This window comes from Dipodomys ordii, unplaced genomic scaffold, assembly GCF_000151885.1.
Source record: "Dipodomys ordii isolate 6190 unplaced genomic scaffold, Dord_2.0 Scaffold106, whole genome shotgun sequence".
Lineage (NCBI taxonomy): Eukaryota > Metazoa > Chordata > Mammalia > Rodentia > Heteromyidae > Dipodomys > Dipodomys ordii.
The window spans coordinates 2497745-2514153 of NW_012267322.1; the positions used below are offsets into that span (position 1 = coordinate 2497745).

Consider the following 16409-nt stretch of genomic DNA (forward strand, 5'->3'; position numbering starts at 1 on the left):
TATCACATATTTATAAACTCTTGATGCTAACATTTTGGTGCCTCTGCAAAACATTTATCCCACCTCAAATACCTATTCCTACTCATTAATTCCTGTCCTTCAACGAAGAGCACGATCATGTGGAGAGGTGGCTTTGAGACAGTTCCAAATATTCTCATTTGTGTATTTTCTTTCTACAAGGAGTACTGTGCTTTATCAAGAAGTACAGATTCTACTATCACAAAGGAAAACAGAGAGCTTTTCTCTTAAAAGGCCTCATACTTAATTCAATCTTATCTTGGAATTCAGGCTGTTCTCCCATAGCAAAATAAGTCTATCTAGGAAGTTATTTAAAAATCTCTAAAGAAATAATTGTAAGTGGCACATTTATTTTTAACAATTACAAATGAGAATTTTGCTGCTTTAGTTTTCTTCATTTGATTTCCCCAATTTCTGACTATCAATAAAGAGGATCAACATTATAGTAGATTTGCATCAGTATAACTTAACAAAGGGATATAGATTTTTACAATACTTATACTTGTGACAAAGAGTTCCTTTTACCTGGCTAAGAATTTTCATCCCTGAGTGCAACAGCTTTTTTGCCGCTTTATAATAAATGGTCTCTGGTTTGTTGTAAATCATGGCATTAGTACACATTAGTTTGAAGTTATCCTATAGAGAGAATAGTAAGAGGAAACATTCATTAGAACAACTCCTCACCCAGTCTGAAACCATTTAGGCCCTCTAATAAACAAAAACAAAATTCTAGGAAGAGGTAACAATGTTCAATAGGAAATGTACTCATTACTTTACTCATGTAACTGTAACCCCTCTGTATAGTATCTTTACAATAAAAAAATACTAAAAAAAAATTCCAATATCCTGTTTACTAAACAACACTAATAGCAACTTAAGTTTTAAGACTCACCAAAAAAGCCAATACTTCAAAATGTGCTTCTAAATTCTTAAGTATTTTGTACGTGCATGTGTCAGCACCAGGGCTCTGAACTCAGGGCCTCACATTCTTGCTAGTCTTTGTCATTCATGGCTAGTGCTCTACCATTTAAGCCGTACTACCAATCTGACATTTTGCTGGTTAACTGGAGATAAAGACTTTTCTGCCCAACTGGTTTTTTGTTTTTATTTATTTCTGGGTCCGGCCATGGGCCTGAACTCTGGGCCTGGGTGCTGTCCCTCAGCTCTTCAGCTCAAGGCTAGCCTCTACCACTTAAGCCACAGCGCCATTTCCGGCTTTTTTCTTTTTGCTTATGTGGTGCTGAGGAATCAAACCCAGAGCCTCATGCATGCAAGGCAAGCACTCTACCACTGAGCCACCTTCCCAACCCCTCAACTGGTTTTTTGAACCTCAATCTTCAGATCTGTCTCCTGGGTAAATAGAATTACAGGTGTGAGCCACTGGCACCAGGCTTAGCACCTGTATAGAAGAAACCTTAACTTCAGGAAGTTTCAAATGGGTTTCTTCAGTATAATCTTCATATAAAAAGAATTTGAAGAAAATTTCTATTTCGTATTTAGTAATCGGGTTCATGTACAAATATTATTGTGTTAAAACACTTATTTTAGGTTTCCGCTTAGAAGCTAAACATTTTTTCAAATATTGACTGAAAATTAAATGAGCAAAACTTATTTTTTTATGCATCTGGACACTACCATAAATTAAATATAATTTGTAGAGTATTTCAAAATCATGTCAATCTGAAATAACCTCAAGGAGTTAAAACATTTAAGTGGAGTAGTTAAATGACCAAATGACTTCTGGCTTAAGTTTCAAAGTAGGTTTATGTATTAAAGTACTCAAGCCCACTGCATTTTTTCAAGCTTAAGAAATGCTTACATTTATAAGTGGATGTACCAAGAAAGCTCTCAGGGGAGAGTGGTGGCTAATGCCTATAACAATCCTAGTACTTGGTAGGCTGAAATCAGGAGGACTGTGGTTTTTTTGACTAGCTTGGACAAAATGTTTATTGAGATCCTTATTTCAACCAATAAAAAGCTGAGTGTAGTAGTGTGTACTTATTGTCCCAATCATGTGGAAAGCAAGGATCATGGTACAGACTGCCATCAGCTTAAAGTGAAACCTCATTCAAAAAGTAAAAACAAAAAGGACTAGGAGTGTGACTCAAGTAGTAGAATGTCTGTTTACCAAATGCACAGGTTGGAGTTCAAACGCCATTACCACAAAAACAAACAAAAAACTCCCCCAGACATCTGTCCCTATGAACTCCTACAAATCTAAAACAAAAGCATTCATATCCCGTTATTTGATAGTAGTGACATCTTGTAACATTAATTTTTTTAATTTTAATTTTAGACTTTGCTTAATAGAAAAGTTTGGGTGTTTTTCTCTGATCTTTCTCTGTGGTACAATGGAGAGAAGTATGTCCCGAGTGCTGGTGTTGCTAAACATTCAGGTTTCTTACAATTGAACTGTTTTAATTTTTAATTTGTGTGATGTCTGAGCTCAGGGCGCAGGTGCTATCCCTGAGCTTCTTTGTACTCAAGGCTAGTGCTCTAACACTTGAGCCACAGAGCCACTTCTGGCTTTTTCTGAGTATTTTGTTGCAGATAAGTCTCCTGGAATTTTCTGTCCAGGCTGGCTTTGAATCATGATCCTCAGATCTCAACCTCCTAAGTAGCTAGGATTACAGGTGTGAGCCACTGGTGCTTATACCATTTAAATGGAATGAAAATAGGTAAACAAAGTCTTGTTTAAAAAAATATATGTAAGCAGCCAGGTGCTGGTGGTGCATGCTTATTATCAGGAGGACGACATGTGAGGATTATAGTTCAAAGCCAGCCCAGGCAGGAAAGTTTATGAGACTCTTATCTCCAATTAACCAGTAAAAAAACAGAAGCAAAGCTCTGGCATCAGCATTGAGTGAAAAGCTCAGGGACATCACCCAGATAATAAATTCAAGCCTCAGGTCCAGCACAAAAGTGTGTGTGTGTGTCCTTAGTTCTGGTCAAGTCTCTCAGTAGTGTGTGTGTGTGTGTGTGTGTGTGTGTGTGTGTGTGTGTGTTGTGTGTGTGTGTGTGTGTGTGTGTGTGTGTGTGTGTGTGTGTGTGTGTGTGTGTGTGTGTGTGTGTGTGTGTGTGTGTGTGTGTGTGTGTATTCTTAGTTCTGGTCAAGTCTCTCAGTATTGTGTGTGTGTGAAGTCTCTCAGCATTGTGTGTGTGTGCGTGTATAGAATATTTAAAGGCCACAATAAATTTGCTATTAAGTGTGGATCCTTAGTTCTGGCCAAGTCTCTCAGCATTGAGATTTTCCAGGTTCAGAATCCGATGAAATCTATAGAGCTCTTCCTTATGCGCACACGCACACAAGAACACATGAGCACAAAAATGAATAATTTTAGTTTATTCTTAAGTCTTCCCAAAGACTTGTCTTGAAGGACCTTTGCTACATTCTAAAAAGCTTTCATGGGCTGGGAAGGAAGGTGGCTCAGTGGTAGAGCGCTTGCCTTGCATGCATGAGTCCGTGGGTTCGATTCCTCAGCACCACATAAGCAAAAAAGAAAAAAACTGGAAGTGGCGCTGTGGCTTAAGTGGTAGAGTGCTAGCCTTGAGCTGAAGAGCTGAGGGACAGCGTCCAGGCCCAGAGTTCAGGCCCCATGAGTGGACCAAAAAAACAAACAAACAAAAGCTTTCATTCTGTAAAGAATTACTGAACATCTATTTGGGAAAAGAAGGCAAATGAAAACAAGATAGTACATAACTACATAAACACATACTAAGTGACTATTTGGATTGATAACCGGTAAGAGAACAATAAGCATATGAACATGGAAGTAATATTCTAATCATCATGAATCTGATTTGTTTAGGCAACCTTTAGATTTCTTAAATCTTAACTGCAATGTACTAACCTTTATTGGCATTTATGTAATGGCACTTGGTCACTCATGAAGTGAAATGTTTGGGCATACTTTTCCTAATGTGGAAAAACTCCAAGAAATTAAAACACCTCACTTCAATGTAAGAAACCTGACTCTGCTTAGCAACCCCAACACTCAGGGGACACACAACTCTCCATTGTACCACAGAGAAAGACCAGAGAAAAAGAACAAGCAACAACAAAATCTAAAATATGCTGAAATAAATAAGTTTGGCCTAATTTTCACCAGAAGAAAAGTTGGGAAATATTTCTATTTCTTTAATGAGAATGGAATTCAGATTATTAACTTACACTAATAGTAAAGAAAATTAGATGCTGGTGTTCTTCATAAATTTCAGTTGATTGAGAACATGTAGACTCCCCTCTCCCACCCCTAAATGGGAAGACAATTGTTTACTAACTTATTTTCCTTCTGTAACTGATTAGGGCCTAGCCCTTAGATCAAGTGACTACTAACATGTTTACATAGAAAATAATAAAGATGATTATTTAAGCTAGTTAAATTTGTGGTAGATTAGTACAAAGAAAACTTTAAACACACATGGTTTCTTTGTAAGATTAAAATGCAAAATGGCTCAAGTAATCCTAGTCACTTAGGAGGCCGAGATCAGAGCATTATAATTCAAAGCTGGCCCAGGCAGGAAAGAAAGTCCATGAGACTTTTATCTACAATTAACCACCAGAAAACCGGACACGGGCTGTGGCTCAAGTGGTAGAGCTCTTGCCTTGAGTGAAAAAGCTCAGGGATAGCACCCAGGCCCAGTGTTCAAGCCCCACAACTAACACACACACACCAAAAAAGTATGCCCATAAAATCAAAACACACTATGACTATTTAAAGATAGAGGAAAACTCAACGATAACATTGGCATGTATGTGATATTTGTGGCTTTTAAGTTCTTTCCGTGTAACTTTTATTAAAATATTAGTTTTACTGATCTTGAATTAAAAATTTCAATCTTGGATTACAGCTGTGGCTTACGTGGTAGAGTACCTGCTTAGCAAGCATGAGGCTCTGAGTTAAATTCCTCAGTACTCAAAATTTAAAAATAAATAGAAGTAGAATAAAAAGAGTTGTCTGGTTTTCTATCATTCAGTTCACATTAAAAAAAAAACACCTTTTAGAGAATAAAAAAAGATTTGGACTCTCTTTGTAAAATAAAAGGTCAATCAGAAAGTGTCAGAGCATTAAATATGCAAGTTTCTAACAAGATGTTGACTCATTTTAACAAAGATATAGTTTAGTCTGTTCACAGTTCATTCTACTAAACAAATAATAATTACCTTTAGTTCTTCTATGGATTGGTAGTCATTGTTCTTGATCTTTTCTTTCATGGTACTAAAATCCATTGGATGTTTAATAATCATGGAGTAGCCAGGAGCAATAAAATCAGTCACAGGAAATGAAAAGAAAGCACTTGGGTCTTTTCTGTGAAGAGATGCAAAAGGCAAAATTGTGGTTTATTTCTACCAAAAACTCCTGGTCTAGAAGCAGAAGTTCAGATGTGAAAAGAATTTGTACTATGTTAAAATGTTTTTCACTAAAAAAACTGAAGAAATGTTTTTCAAGGCTGGCAACTACTTAATAAGTAAAATTTTACACGTCACCTTTGGGTTCTTCCCCTAAGGAAACCGTCTTTTAGTCTCATTGTGTATGAATGTCTAGAGTCCTGTATAATTTATCATGCCCAGTGTATTTTAGATCTAACTTCCATATATGAGAGACAATTTGCACTGTTTTTGTCTTTCTAAGCTTGGCTTACCTCATTTAACATGGTTTATTCTACATACATCCATTTCTCTGCAAATGACACAATCTTATTCTAATGTACACACTATTTCCATTGTACACACTTGTATTTTTAAGACACAGACCCTTTCTTCTAAACATGTAACCTTGGTAATCTTCTCCACAGGGGGAAAAAGAAAGCAAAACAAGTAACCTAGAAAAACTGACCAATATCTTAGTCTTTGGGAGATTTGAATATCTCATTTATCTACCACTGAGAAAAAAGCAGAAATGATAAATGAATACACATCTGCACTCCTCCATACTAAGTCTGTAACTAATAGGCTTGCACTCCTGATGCAAAAATGCGTGTTTTCTCAATCAATGCATATAATTTCTATTGTTTATTTGAAAACAGTGCTTTATCAGTATGTTTTCACATTTGGTTATATGTTAAAATCAGAACTAGAAAAAAAATTCTGTTGAGGATGGAATAGAGAAAATTCACCCTGGCCCTGTAAGTCAGTGTCATAAAGGAAGATAGGGTAAAGTCAATAGTATGTCCATCATCAAGGAACAATACTGGTACTGAAGTATTTGGCATTGGTATTTCTGTGCTGACAGTGCTCAGCATGTTTGAGTCACTAGATTTTCTTTCTATTCTGACAATTTGGCATACAAAGCTTTCTTATGCCAAATAACAGCAAAAGTGTTTCTGAAAAGTCCAATGACAATGTTATGTTTTCAGCATGTTGCCAGGTTCAGGGCCAAGTGAGGTATTTTATATCTGATTTGCACAAAAGCCATTAAGGTAATGGTAGCCTCACTAACATGAAAATACTGAGGCTCAGAGAGAGAAAAATCATGTTTGCAATTATAAATCTGAAAGTTGGCTGAGAATGTGGCTTAGTGGTAGAGTGCTTGCCTAGCATGCATGAAGCCCTGGGTTTGATTCTTCAGTACCACATGAACAGAAAAAGGCAGAAGTGGCTCCGTGGCTCAAGTGGTAGAGTGGTAGCCTTGAGCTACCACTCAGGGACAGTGCCCAGGCCCTGAGCCCCAAGACTGGCAAAAAAAAAAAAAATCTGAAAGTTGATCAGGTATAATTCTATTGCTACTTTTTACTGAAAGGTATCTAAGCTGCAAAAGTAAATAAGGACAATATGTAAAAATATCCATATGGAAATCTGTGCAGTTCATAATAGTTACTATGAATATCAATCATCTTAATCTATAGATGACCACTTAAAACAATCCGAGCAAATCATACTCTCAATTTATATGAAGTCATAAAGCCACAAAAAATGGAATTACAAGGTTTGATTAAGTACATTTTTAGGGATTTTCTTTTCTTTTTTGTCGGTCATGGGGCTTGAATGCTTGTCCTGGGCGCTATCCCTGAGCTCTATAGCTAAAGGCAAGTGCTCAACCACTTGAGTTACAGTGCCACTTCCTGGTTTAGTACATTTCTTTTAAAACCAGGCCTAGTTTTATCCCTCAAGGGTAAAGAATCATCCAATCACTAAGGCTAATTAGAAAAAAAATATGTGATTCTGGGTTCTACTTCCCAAAATGTCCTGAGCAATGCTAACATCTTTGCACTTTTGAATACTTCCTTAAGTAAATTTTTTTAGGGTGACATTATGAACCTATATGCTATTCTAAAATAGGAAGCTGAAACATTTTATAGACATACCAGGTCAAATATTTACCGTCCACGATAAATATTGTTTACTTCTTTGGGTCAACTAATGCATGTTTTACTTAAGTGAAAAACCTAGAGCTGTCATATTCTCAATTGCTTAGACACCAAAAAAGAAGCCAACAACTACTGACCTTAATACAAAGTTGTGCTGACAATAGACAATATAGAGGCTTTATTTATTTTTTTAAATCTATAATGCCAGTTGTTGGTGGTTCACACCTTTATTCCTGGCTATGCTGAGATCTGAGGATCATAGTTTAAAGCTGGGCAGAACAAAAGTCTGTGAGACTCTTACAGTCAATTAAACCCCCATCATCCAAAAAAAAAATAGGTGGAAGTGGAGCTGTGGCTTAAGTGGTAGAGCCCTAGCCTTGAGCAAAAAAGAACAGACACAGTGCCTAGGCCCTGAGTTCAAGCCCCAGGACCAGCTCCAAAAAACAAAAACAGAACAAGTAAAGGGCATAAACCTTAAGAAACCATATTTTTTCCTCCTAGACTTAGTATGCCAAATACAGCACAGGTTTCACAGGTTCCCATATAAATATACAGAAATACTTCCATCTATCAGCCAAGAAGAAATACATACTGTTATTTCTGGTTTCAAATTTTGATATCAGAAATTACTTTAGTAAAAGAGAAATTTGTCATTACATAAACAACCTTTAAGCTGCAGTTAAAACAGACCAAATAAGAACATCTAAGTTACTCTCTTGGAATACTTTTATTACCTACCCAAATATTTACCATTCACATTGAAACAAGTATGTTTGGATTTAGGACATAAAATATGGTGTTCAAAGCTATAATCCTAGCTACTCAGGAGGCTAAGATCTGAGGACTGCAGTTCAAAGCCAGCCTAGGCAGGAAAGTCCCAGAGACTCTAATATCCAATAAACCACCAGAAAAGTAGAAGTGGTACTGTGGCTCACATGGTAGAGCACTAGCCTTGAGCTGAAAAGCTGAGGCACGGCACCCAGGCCCAGAGTTCAAGACCCACGACCAACCAAAACCAAACCAAAACAAAACATGGCTTTCAGTAATCACAAATGAAAAGTGTTTTGGACCCTTATACTCCCCCTTAAATCTTATAGAAATGTTGGAAAGACAGTTACCTCTGCAATTGTCTCATTAGCTGATTCAAAGCTTCTTGAAGAGGTGTCTGTTCTACTTCTAAAGCAAACAGACAGAAAAGAGGAATATTAAAAAGGGGTATTCTAGCAGTAGTACTCTCTTTAGCTTGCTTTCTATAATTATCTCATATAAAAATTCTATTTATCTTAAAAACATGTTAAAGGTAGGTTAGCATCAAAATTAAAGTTCTTGTACAAAAAGAAGAAAATTTTAAGTTTTCTTCACCGATCTTTAAACTTTAACTTAGAAACTGAAGTAGTCACTTTCCCTAGCTATAAGGCAATGGCTTTCTTCCTTAGGATGGATAACTCAATGGTTCCAACCTTCTTGTTTGGCTATTGAGCTTGTAAAAGGCTTCTCAGGTGGTAATTCTAATCTGATGGGGGTGTGACACTGGAGGTCTTTTTCTGCCTCATTCTCCACATGGTCTCGATCTCGCTTCCTTTTATCCTCCTAAGTGGAACAAAGAGAGAAAATTTAGAAAGATTTTAGAATCAACACCTTTAAATATGTAAGTCATTTTAGTCTGTGTTTGGTATGTGATTGTGTATGCGCGCATGTGTATGCTAGCACTGGGGCTTGAACTATGAGTCTCATATTTTTTTTTCTTGGTCAGTTTTTGGGGCTTGAACTTAGGGTGTGAGTCACTACCCCTGAGCTCTTTTCCTCAAGGCTAGCACTCTATCACTTTGAGCCAGAGCTCCACTTATGGTTTTTGAGTGGTTAACGAGATAGTCTCCAGAAAACTTTTTTGAAGGGCTAATTTGAACCATGGTCCTCAATCTCAGCCTCTGATAGGATTACAGGCATGAGCTACCAGTGCCTGACTGAGGCTTGTACTCTTTTTTTTTTTTTTTGGGTCTGAACTCTGGGCCTGGGCGCTGTCCCTCAGCTCGTCAGCTCAAGGCTAGCGCTCTACCACTTGAGCCACAGTGCCACTTTCTGGCTTTTTTCTTTTTGTTTATGTGGTGCTGAGGAATCGAACCCAGGGCCTCATGCATGCAAGGCAAGTGCTCTACCACTGAGCCACCTTCCCAGCCAGGCTTGTACTCTTAAACTTAGTTTTTTTACTCAAGGATGCCACTTAACCACTTGAGCAACAGCTCTACTTCTGGCTTTTTGGTGGTTAATTGAAGATAACAGTGTTAATGACTTTCCTGCGCAAGTGGGCTTCAAACCTAGGATTCACTGTAGTTTTAATGGGGGAAAAAAACCACTGGAAAGCAAAAAAACCTTAAAAATGGAGAATTTTTTAATATGTTTTACTGCCATCTACTGGAAAGGGAGAGAATAACATATTATAAAAGAAAAATATGTCACAACCAATCAGAAAAGTAAACACTTAGTACATACATTTAGTACATACATTTAGTACAAGATTCCCATAACCATTTGGTAAAAATTATAAAACATTATTGAAGGCCATAGAAGACCTGAATAAAGAAGCTATACTGTCTATATACATGAAGAGAAACGCAGTTCTCTCCAAAGTAATCAAATTCAATGTAATACCGATCAAAATTCTGAAACAAGGTTTTATCATGGCAGATGACAAGCCAATGCATAGTTCATATTGAATAAATGATTCACAAGAGTTAGAATAGCTTAAAAAAGGGCATAAGATATTGTAGGTCTGGGAATGTAGTTCAGTTGTAGAACATTTGCTTAACATGCACTAGGTTTATTCCCCCCCACTCTTTACCCCTGACCATTGTAAAACAACAAAACCCAATAATGATAATATGCCTTGCCAGACCTCAAATATTAGTATAAAGTGATAGTAATAAAGGTAGTATGAGCTGGACATAGGAATAACCAAGCAGACCAAGAGAATATATTAGGAAGGCCAGAAATGGTCCCACACATAGGACTATCATAGAGGGAGTATTATAAATCAATGAAAAATTGTTAGCTCCATGACAACTGCTTACTTACATGAAAAAAGAAAATAAAATCTAATCTTTACTTCCCACAATATTAGAAAACAAATTACATACTTAAATGTAAAAGGAAATGTATAAAATCAAAGCCTTGGATCTTCAGATAAAAGAATATCTGATACCCAAGAGTTGGGAAATTTTTCCCTAAATAAGACACAAAAGAATAAATCTCAGGGCCAAGAGTGTAGCTAAAGTGAAAAAGCATCTGCCTAGCAAGCAGGAATAAAGAATAAATCTTAGCACTGCTCTAGAAAAACTCCCTTTCACAAAACATAGAAACAAGACTATTATTACACTACTATTTGAAAAAGTGAAAGAATTAGAACCAAGCACATGCTATTAAGGGGAAAATGCACTAATAAATTATGCCATCTTTACATAATAGGTGAAATAAATGGCCTAACATTTTGTTGTCAATATGGATAATATTCAGAAACAATTTCTAGAGAAAAAGGTTTCAGGATTATCTGTTGAAAATGAGTAAGCATGTATTATTTTTTGTGTGTGTAGTACTGGAGCCTGAACTTGCTGGCTCAGACAGGGTGTTCTGGTACAGGAATCACACTTATGGAGAATCACTCATATTCTATTTTCCATTCTCACCTAACAAAGAACACGATTGGTTCCATTAAAAAAAAAGTTCTAAATTGTACACATGGCACACTTGATCCCAAATGCCATTAATCTAAGTGAACTGTCTTTTCACCATTAAAAAAATATGATTGTATTATATATATGTATATATATATATGTATATATATATATATATAGTATGTATATAGGTATTATGTAAAATTGGCATGAATTTTTGTTTTTTGTTTTTGTCAGTCCTGGGGCTTGGGCACTGTCCTGAATTTCTTTTCTTTTTTTTTTTTTTGTCGGTCATGGGGCTTGAACTCTGGGTCTGAGCACTGTCCCTCAGCTCTTCAGCTCTAGGCTAGTGCCCTACAACTTGAGTTAGAGTGCTACTTCCGGTTTTCTGGTGGTTTATTAGAGATGAGTTTCATGGACTTTCTGCTCGGGCTGGCTCTGAACCGCGATCCTCAGATCTCAGCCTCCTGGGTAGCTAGGATTACAGGCCTGACCACCGGCACCCAGCGGTTCCTGAATTTCTTGTGTTAAGGCTAGCACTCTACCACTTGAGCCACAGTACCACTTCCGGCTTTTTCTGTTGATGTGATACTGAGGAACTGAACCCAGGGCTTCATGCAGGCTAGGCAAGCACTCTACCATTAAGACACATTCTCAGCCCAGCATGAATCTTTTGTAAGTTTATAGGCTTAAATATCTGTTACGTAGAACAGAGACACAGATTCCTCCTTCATATTAAATATAAAATGTGAAGCAAGGGCAGCTTTAGAGGCTGTGGTCCCCCTCCCCCTCCCTTCCCCCACCCCAGGTGAAAAGAACTAGTACCAGCTGCCAGTGTCAAGAGTCAGCAAACTTTTACAAAGCCAGGCAGATGGCCAACTGCCCATCTTTGGTCTAGAGGCCTCACTTCAAACTTAAAACAGTGTGGACTTAGGACAGTACACTTACTTTCACTAGCCCTCTTCATCACTGCTAAGACCCAGATGTAACTGTGAACTATTATTTATCACAGTCAATGGGACAGAGTCATAAAATGGGAAAAGCTGAGACATAAGCTAGGCATGATGGAGCATACCTGTAATCCCAGCACTTGGAAGATGAAAGTAGGAGCATCTTGAATTCAAGGCCAGGTTGGATTGCATAGCATCTTTTCAGGAACTGTTATTTCATCTTTTAGATAATATGAACATATATAACTTTAAAACTTAAAGCTACATTGGTCAGAAAGGGTAATGTATAATATAATCTAGAATGGAAACTTTTTCTTTTTGGCTGCATTAGGATTTTGAACTGACACTTTATGATTTGAGCCATGCCTCAACACAATTGGCTCTATTAATAATAATATTAATAAGAGGCTCCATTAAAAAAAGTTCTGAACTGTACTCATGGCACACTTGGTCCCAAATGCCACTAATCTAAGTGAACATTTTAATTTAACATTTAATCTAAGTGAAGCATTTTATTGATTATTTTGAAGATGCACTCTCTCCAACTTTTCTGCCCAGACTAACTTTGAACTGTGATCTTCCAAGTCTAGGTCTTCTGAGTAGCTAGGATTACAGGTATGAGCTACCAGCACCCAGCTTAGCACGTAAATTTTTTGCCAGCTGTTGCACATCCAAATACTCAAGGGAGAAGGGGAAATCACCATGCTTTCACAGGGATAGTATCTATACTACGGTCTGGTTAAACTAAGACACAGCGTATTTTTTATTTTATTTTTTTGGCATTGCCGATGACTGAACCCAGGGTCTTGTGCATGCAAGGGTTCTACCACTGAACTGTACCCTCAACTCATACTGTACACTTAATGCTTTGGTTAGGATCATATATTATTATCTGTAGGGTTTCTCTACTATTGATCTTACTATTTTAAACAAAAACAGTCTGGCTTAAAACATTTTTTATTGTTATTATAAAGGTGATGTACAGAGGGGTTGAAGTTACATAAATCAGATAAAAAGTATAGTCTGAGGCTTTCACCTAAACAAAGAAAATCAGTTAAGACATCTTTAAAAAGTTAAGCATTTTAGGGGAAAATTGGGGGAAGCAAAGGAATGGGTGACACTGTCTAGAAAAAAATTTGCACTTATTACTTGACTTACAAAATGGTAACCTTTCTGTACAACATCTAAAACCAAATGTTAAGCTGGGTGTTGCTGGCTCATGCCTGCAATCCTAGCTACTCAGGAGGCTGAGATCTAGATCTAAGGACCATGGTTTGAAGCCAGCCTGGGCAGAAAAGTCCCCATGAGACTCTTATCTCCAATTAACAACTCAAAAACCTGAAGTAGAGCTGTGTCTCAAAGTGGTAGAGGGCTAGCCTGGAGCAAAAGAGCTGGGGACAGTGTCCATGCCTTGAATTCAAGCCCTACAACAAACAACAAAAAGCTAAGCATTTTGTATTGGGTAGCTTGCGTTCCCCAAATTTTTGCTTATTTTCTTAAGTAACAGATTTCTGAGTTTTAGCAGAGTACAATAAACCTATTGACTTCCCCTAATTAAAAGACAACAACTTGCTGGGGTGCCAGTGGCTCACATTTGTAATCCTAGCTACTTGAGAGGCTGAGATTTAGAGGACCAAGGTTCAAAGTCAACCCAGGCAGAAAAGTCTGAGAGACTATGTCTAAAATAAACAGTAAAAAGCAGGGCTTGGAGTGTGGCTGAAGTGGCAGAGTACCAGCTGAGCAAGCATGAGGCCGGGTCGGCCTAGTAGAGTGGCCAAGGGATTAAAATTTAGCTAACGACATATAAGCAGAAAAAGAAATTCTAAAAGTTTGGAAAGGTTATTCTTTTATCTTCTCCTTATGCCTTCCTGGTCCCTGCTGCATGGCACTGAGAGCAGAGCCACCCGCACTCCAGCTGTGTGACTCCATAGGTTTCATATAGCTAAATTTTCTCAAGAAGAGACCAATGAGTCTGAAAACCTGTAGAAATGCAGAAAATAGCTCAGAGTAGCACCTGAAGATGCCTTCCCTAAGTAATACTAGCAAGAAGAACCACCTACCCATGCCCAGACTGACTTGGAAAAAAAGACTCCAAAAGTCCCTACAGCACCAGCAACCCCAGAATCTACCAATGTTCTATGGTTTCTAGTCCTTAGAAAGTGGAACTGAATGCAAATTCACTTCACAAAAAGTAAAATGGAAACTTACCTTCTACTTGCCCTACTCTGTTCAACTGGTAGATGCAAATGCATCTTAGTGCAGAATGGCATCAAGATATACAGGTGTATCTTGATACTTATAAATGCAGTCAGGAAAGGGCAGTGGTTGGAACAAGACTGTAAGTCTCTCCTGAAGTTATTCTCATGAAAGTATACAAAAATGTGCACAATGAAACTCACTGAAAGGACTACTTAGGGCAATACAAAGTATTATTAAACAAAGGCTGGTATAACAGACAATATGCAGTCAAGAAAAAAACATTGCTAAGCCAGGCACAGGTGGCTCATGCCTATAATCCTAGCTACTCATGAAGCCAAGGATCAGAGTTCAAAGCCAGTCTGGGCAGACAAATCTGAAAAATTCTATTCTCCAATTAAATAGCAAAAAGCAAGAAATGGTAGAGTATCAGCCTTCAGTGGAAGAAGCTAAGTGAGAGCTTGAGGCCTTGAGTTAGCCTCAATTCCAGCACAAAAACAAAAAAGAATCACTAAATATTGATTTAATCAATAATTATGCTGAACTTATACTGTGAGAATGAAGGAAGTGAAAGAAGGGGATGAATGGTATAAAAACAGTACTTTAAGCCCCCTGTTCATCACCTTATAACAGTAATTTTTAAAAAAAATAATAATTTCTTGTCTCTTGAATCACAATGTCAGCAATAGATGTAAATTATAAAGTCATTAAGCAGCAATACAAGCCTACATTTAGAAACGGAGATAAATATCCAAAGGAAAAAAATGTTCAAGTTTAGAATGTAAAACTCCACAGCAGTATGCATGAATGCTGTTGTATAAAACAGCCTTGTAGTACTCTTGTCTTTTAAAAGCTACATTCATAGCCAGATGCTGGTGGTTCATGCCTGGTATCCTAGCTACTCAGGAGGCTGACACTTGGAAGATTTCTACCTAGACCAGCCTAGGTAGAAATGTTTACTAGACTCTATTGCCAAAAATAACCAGCAAGAGCCAGGCACTAGTAGCTAGCTACACAGGAGGATAAGATCTGAAGATCGTGGTTTAAACCAGCCCAGGCAGGAAAGTCTGTGAACTCTTATCTCCAATTAACCACCAAAAAGCTGGAAGTGAAGCTGTGGATCAGGTGGTAGGTAGAGCACTAGGCTTGAGCACTAAAGCTCAAGGGCAGTGCCAAGCCTGGAGTTCAAGCCACAGGACTGGTACCAAAAAAGCCCCCACAAAAAAACATTTACTTTCAAGATACAGTAAGTTATTCAGTAAAAGGTTAAAATTTATTTAGTGCAGAACTGTAGGGAAATTCCAGACAGGAATGGGATCATCCTTGGAGAGAAAGTTTTCAGTTACTGTTTTGTCTAGCTTACAAATCAAACACTACTTATTCTTTCCTACTAAATATAAGTGGTTTTTAACTTTGATTCCTGGTGTTACCAGTACAACATTCAAACTTGCCTTTTTTTAGACTTGGTTTCAGTATGTAGCCCAGGCTGGTCAGGACTCATGATTCTGCCTCAACCTTTCTAGGGCAGGCACAACCATGACCAGCTCAACTTTTAGAAGGCATTTGTGGCTCATTCCTATAATCCTAGCTACTCAGGAGGCTGAGATCTGAGAATCAACAGTTATTCACTAATATTTCATAATATATGAAAATCAAGAGGTCCAAATCACTTTGTATTAATTCTGACAAACAGTGAGGCTTCCCTGGGCGTAATGCCTTACCCTTCCTGGGTTAAAAGGCTTCTTTGAAGCAGCTCCTCAACAACTCACCGTGCGAGGCTCCAAGTTCTTAACAGTGTAAGGATAAGGCCTTCCCAACTCACAGGTAGTTCGCTGTCTTTCCTGCCCTGCTCCTCCACAGAGCAAGCTGGACTTCCCAGGCCATCTGAAGCTTCCAGTGTCTTACTGGACACTAGGAAGTTGTCAGACGAGGCCGGCGGCTGGAGGTGGGGCACCCCCGCCCCCGGAGATCTTGGGGCTGACGCCCGCAGCCATCCTTACCTTGACCCTCCTCCGTTTTCTGCCCTTTTCCTCCCCCGAGGCTTGCTTCTCCCCTTTTTTCCTCTTTTTCCGCTTTCTGTCCTTGTGCTTGTCGTGATCATTTCTGTCTTCAAAGAGGCTGGAGTCGTGTCCGGAGCTGCCGGTGGAGAGCTCGGTGACCTCGTTCCCTCCCACTTTCAGGACCAGCTTCAGCGGCTTCTCCACATACTCTGAAACACAGCGAGCGCGCCGGCGTTACGGGAGGGCTGGCCGGGCGGCGCGGCGCCCGC

General features: G+C 38.3%; 1 protein-coding gene across 1 annotated transcript in view; it reads right to left on the bottom strand.

The window, feature by feature from the left end:
* Brd7 (bromodomain containing 7) overlaps positions 1-16001 on the bottom strand; it is a 33896-nt gene extending 17895 nt beyond the window's left edge. Inside the window, exons 1-5 of the mRNA XM_013027934.1 lie at positions 15910-16001; positions 8787-8916; positions 8445-8502; positions 5183-5327; positions 544-654 (exon numbers count right to left, since the gene is read on the bottom strand). Of these exons, the coding sequence (XP_012883388.1) occupies positions 544-654; positions 5183-5327; positions 8445-8461 (273 nt within the window). The 5' untranslated portion in view covers positions 8462-8502; positions 8787-8916; positions 15910-16001. The remainder of the gene's footprint in view (positions 1-543; positions 655-5182; positions 5328-8444; positions 8503-8786; positions 8917-15909) is intronic.
* Between the last annotated feature and the right edge of the window lie 408 nt (positions 16002-16409).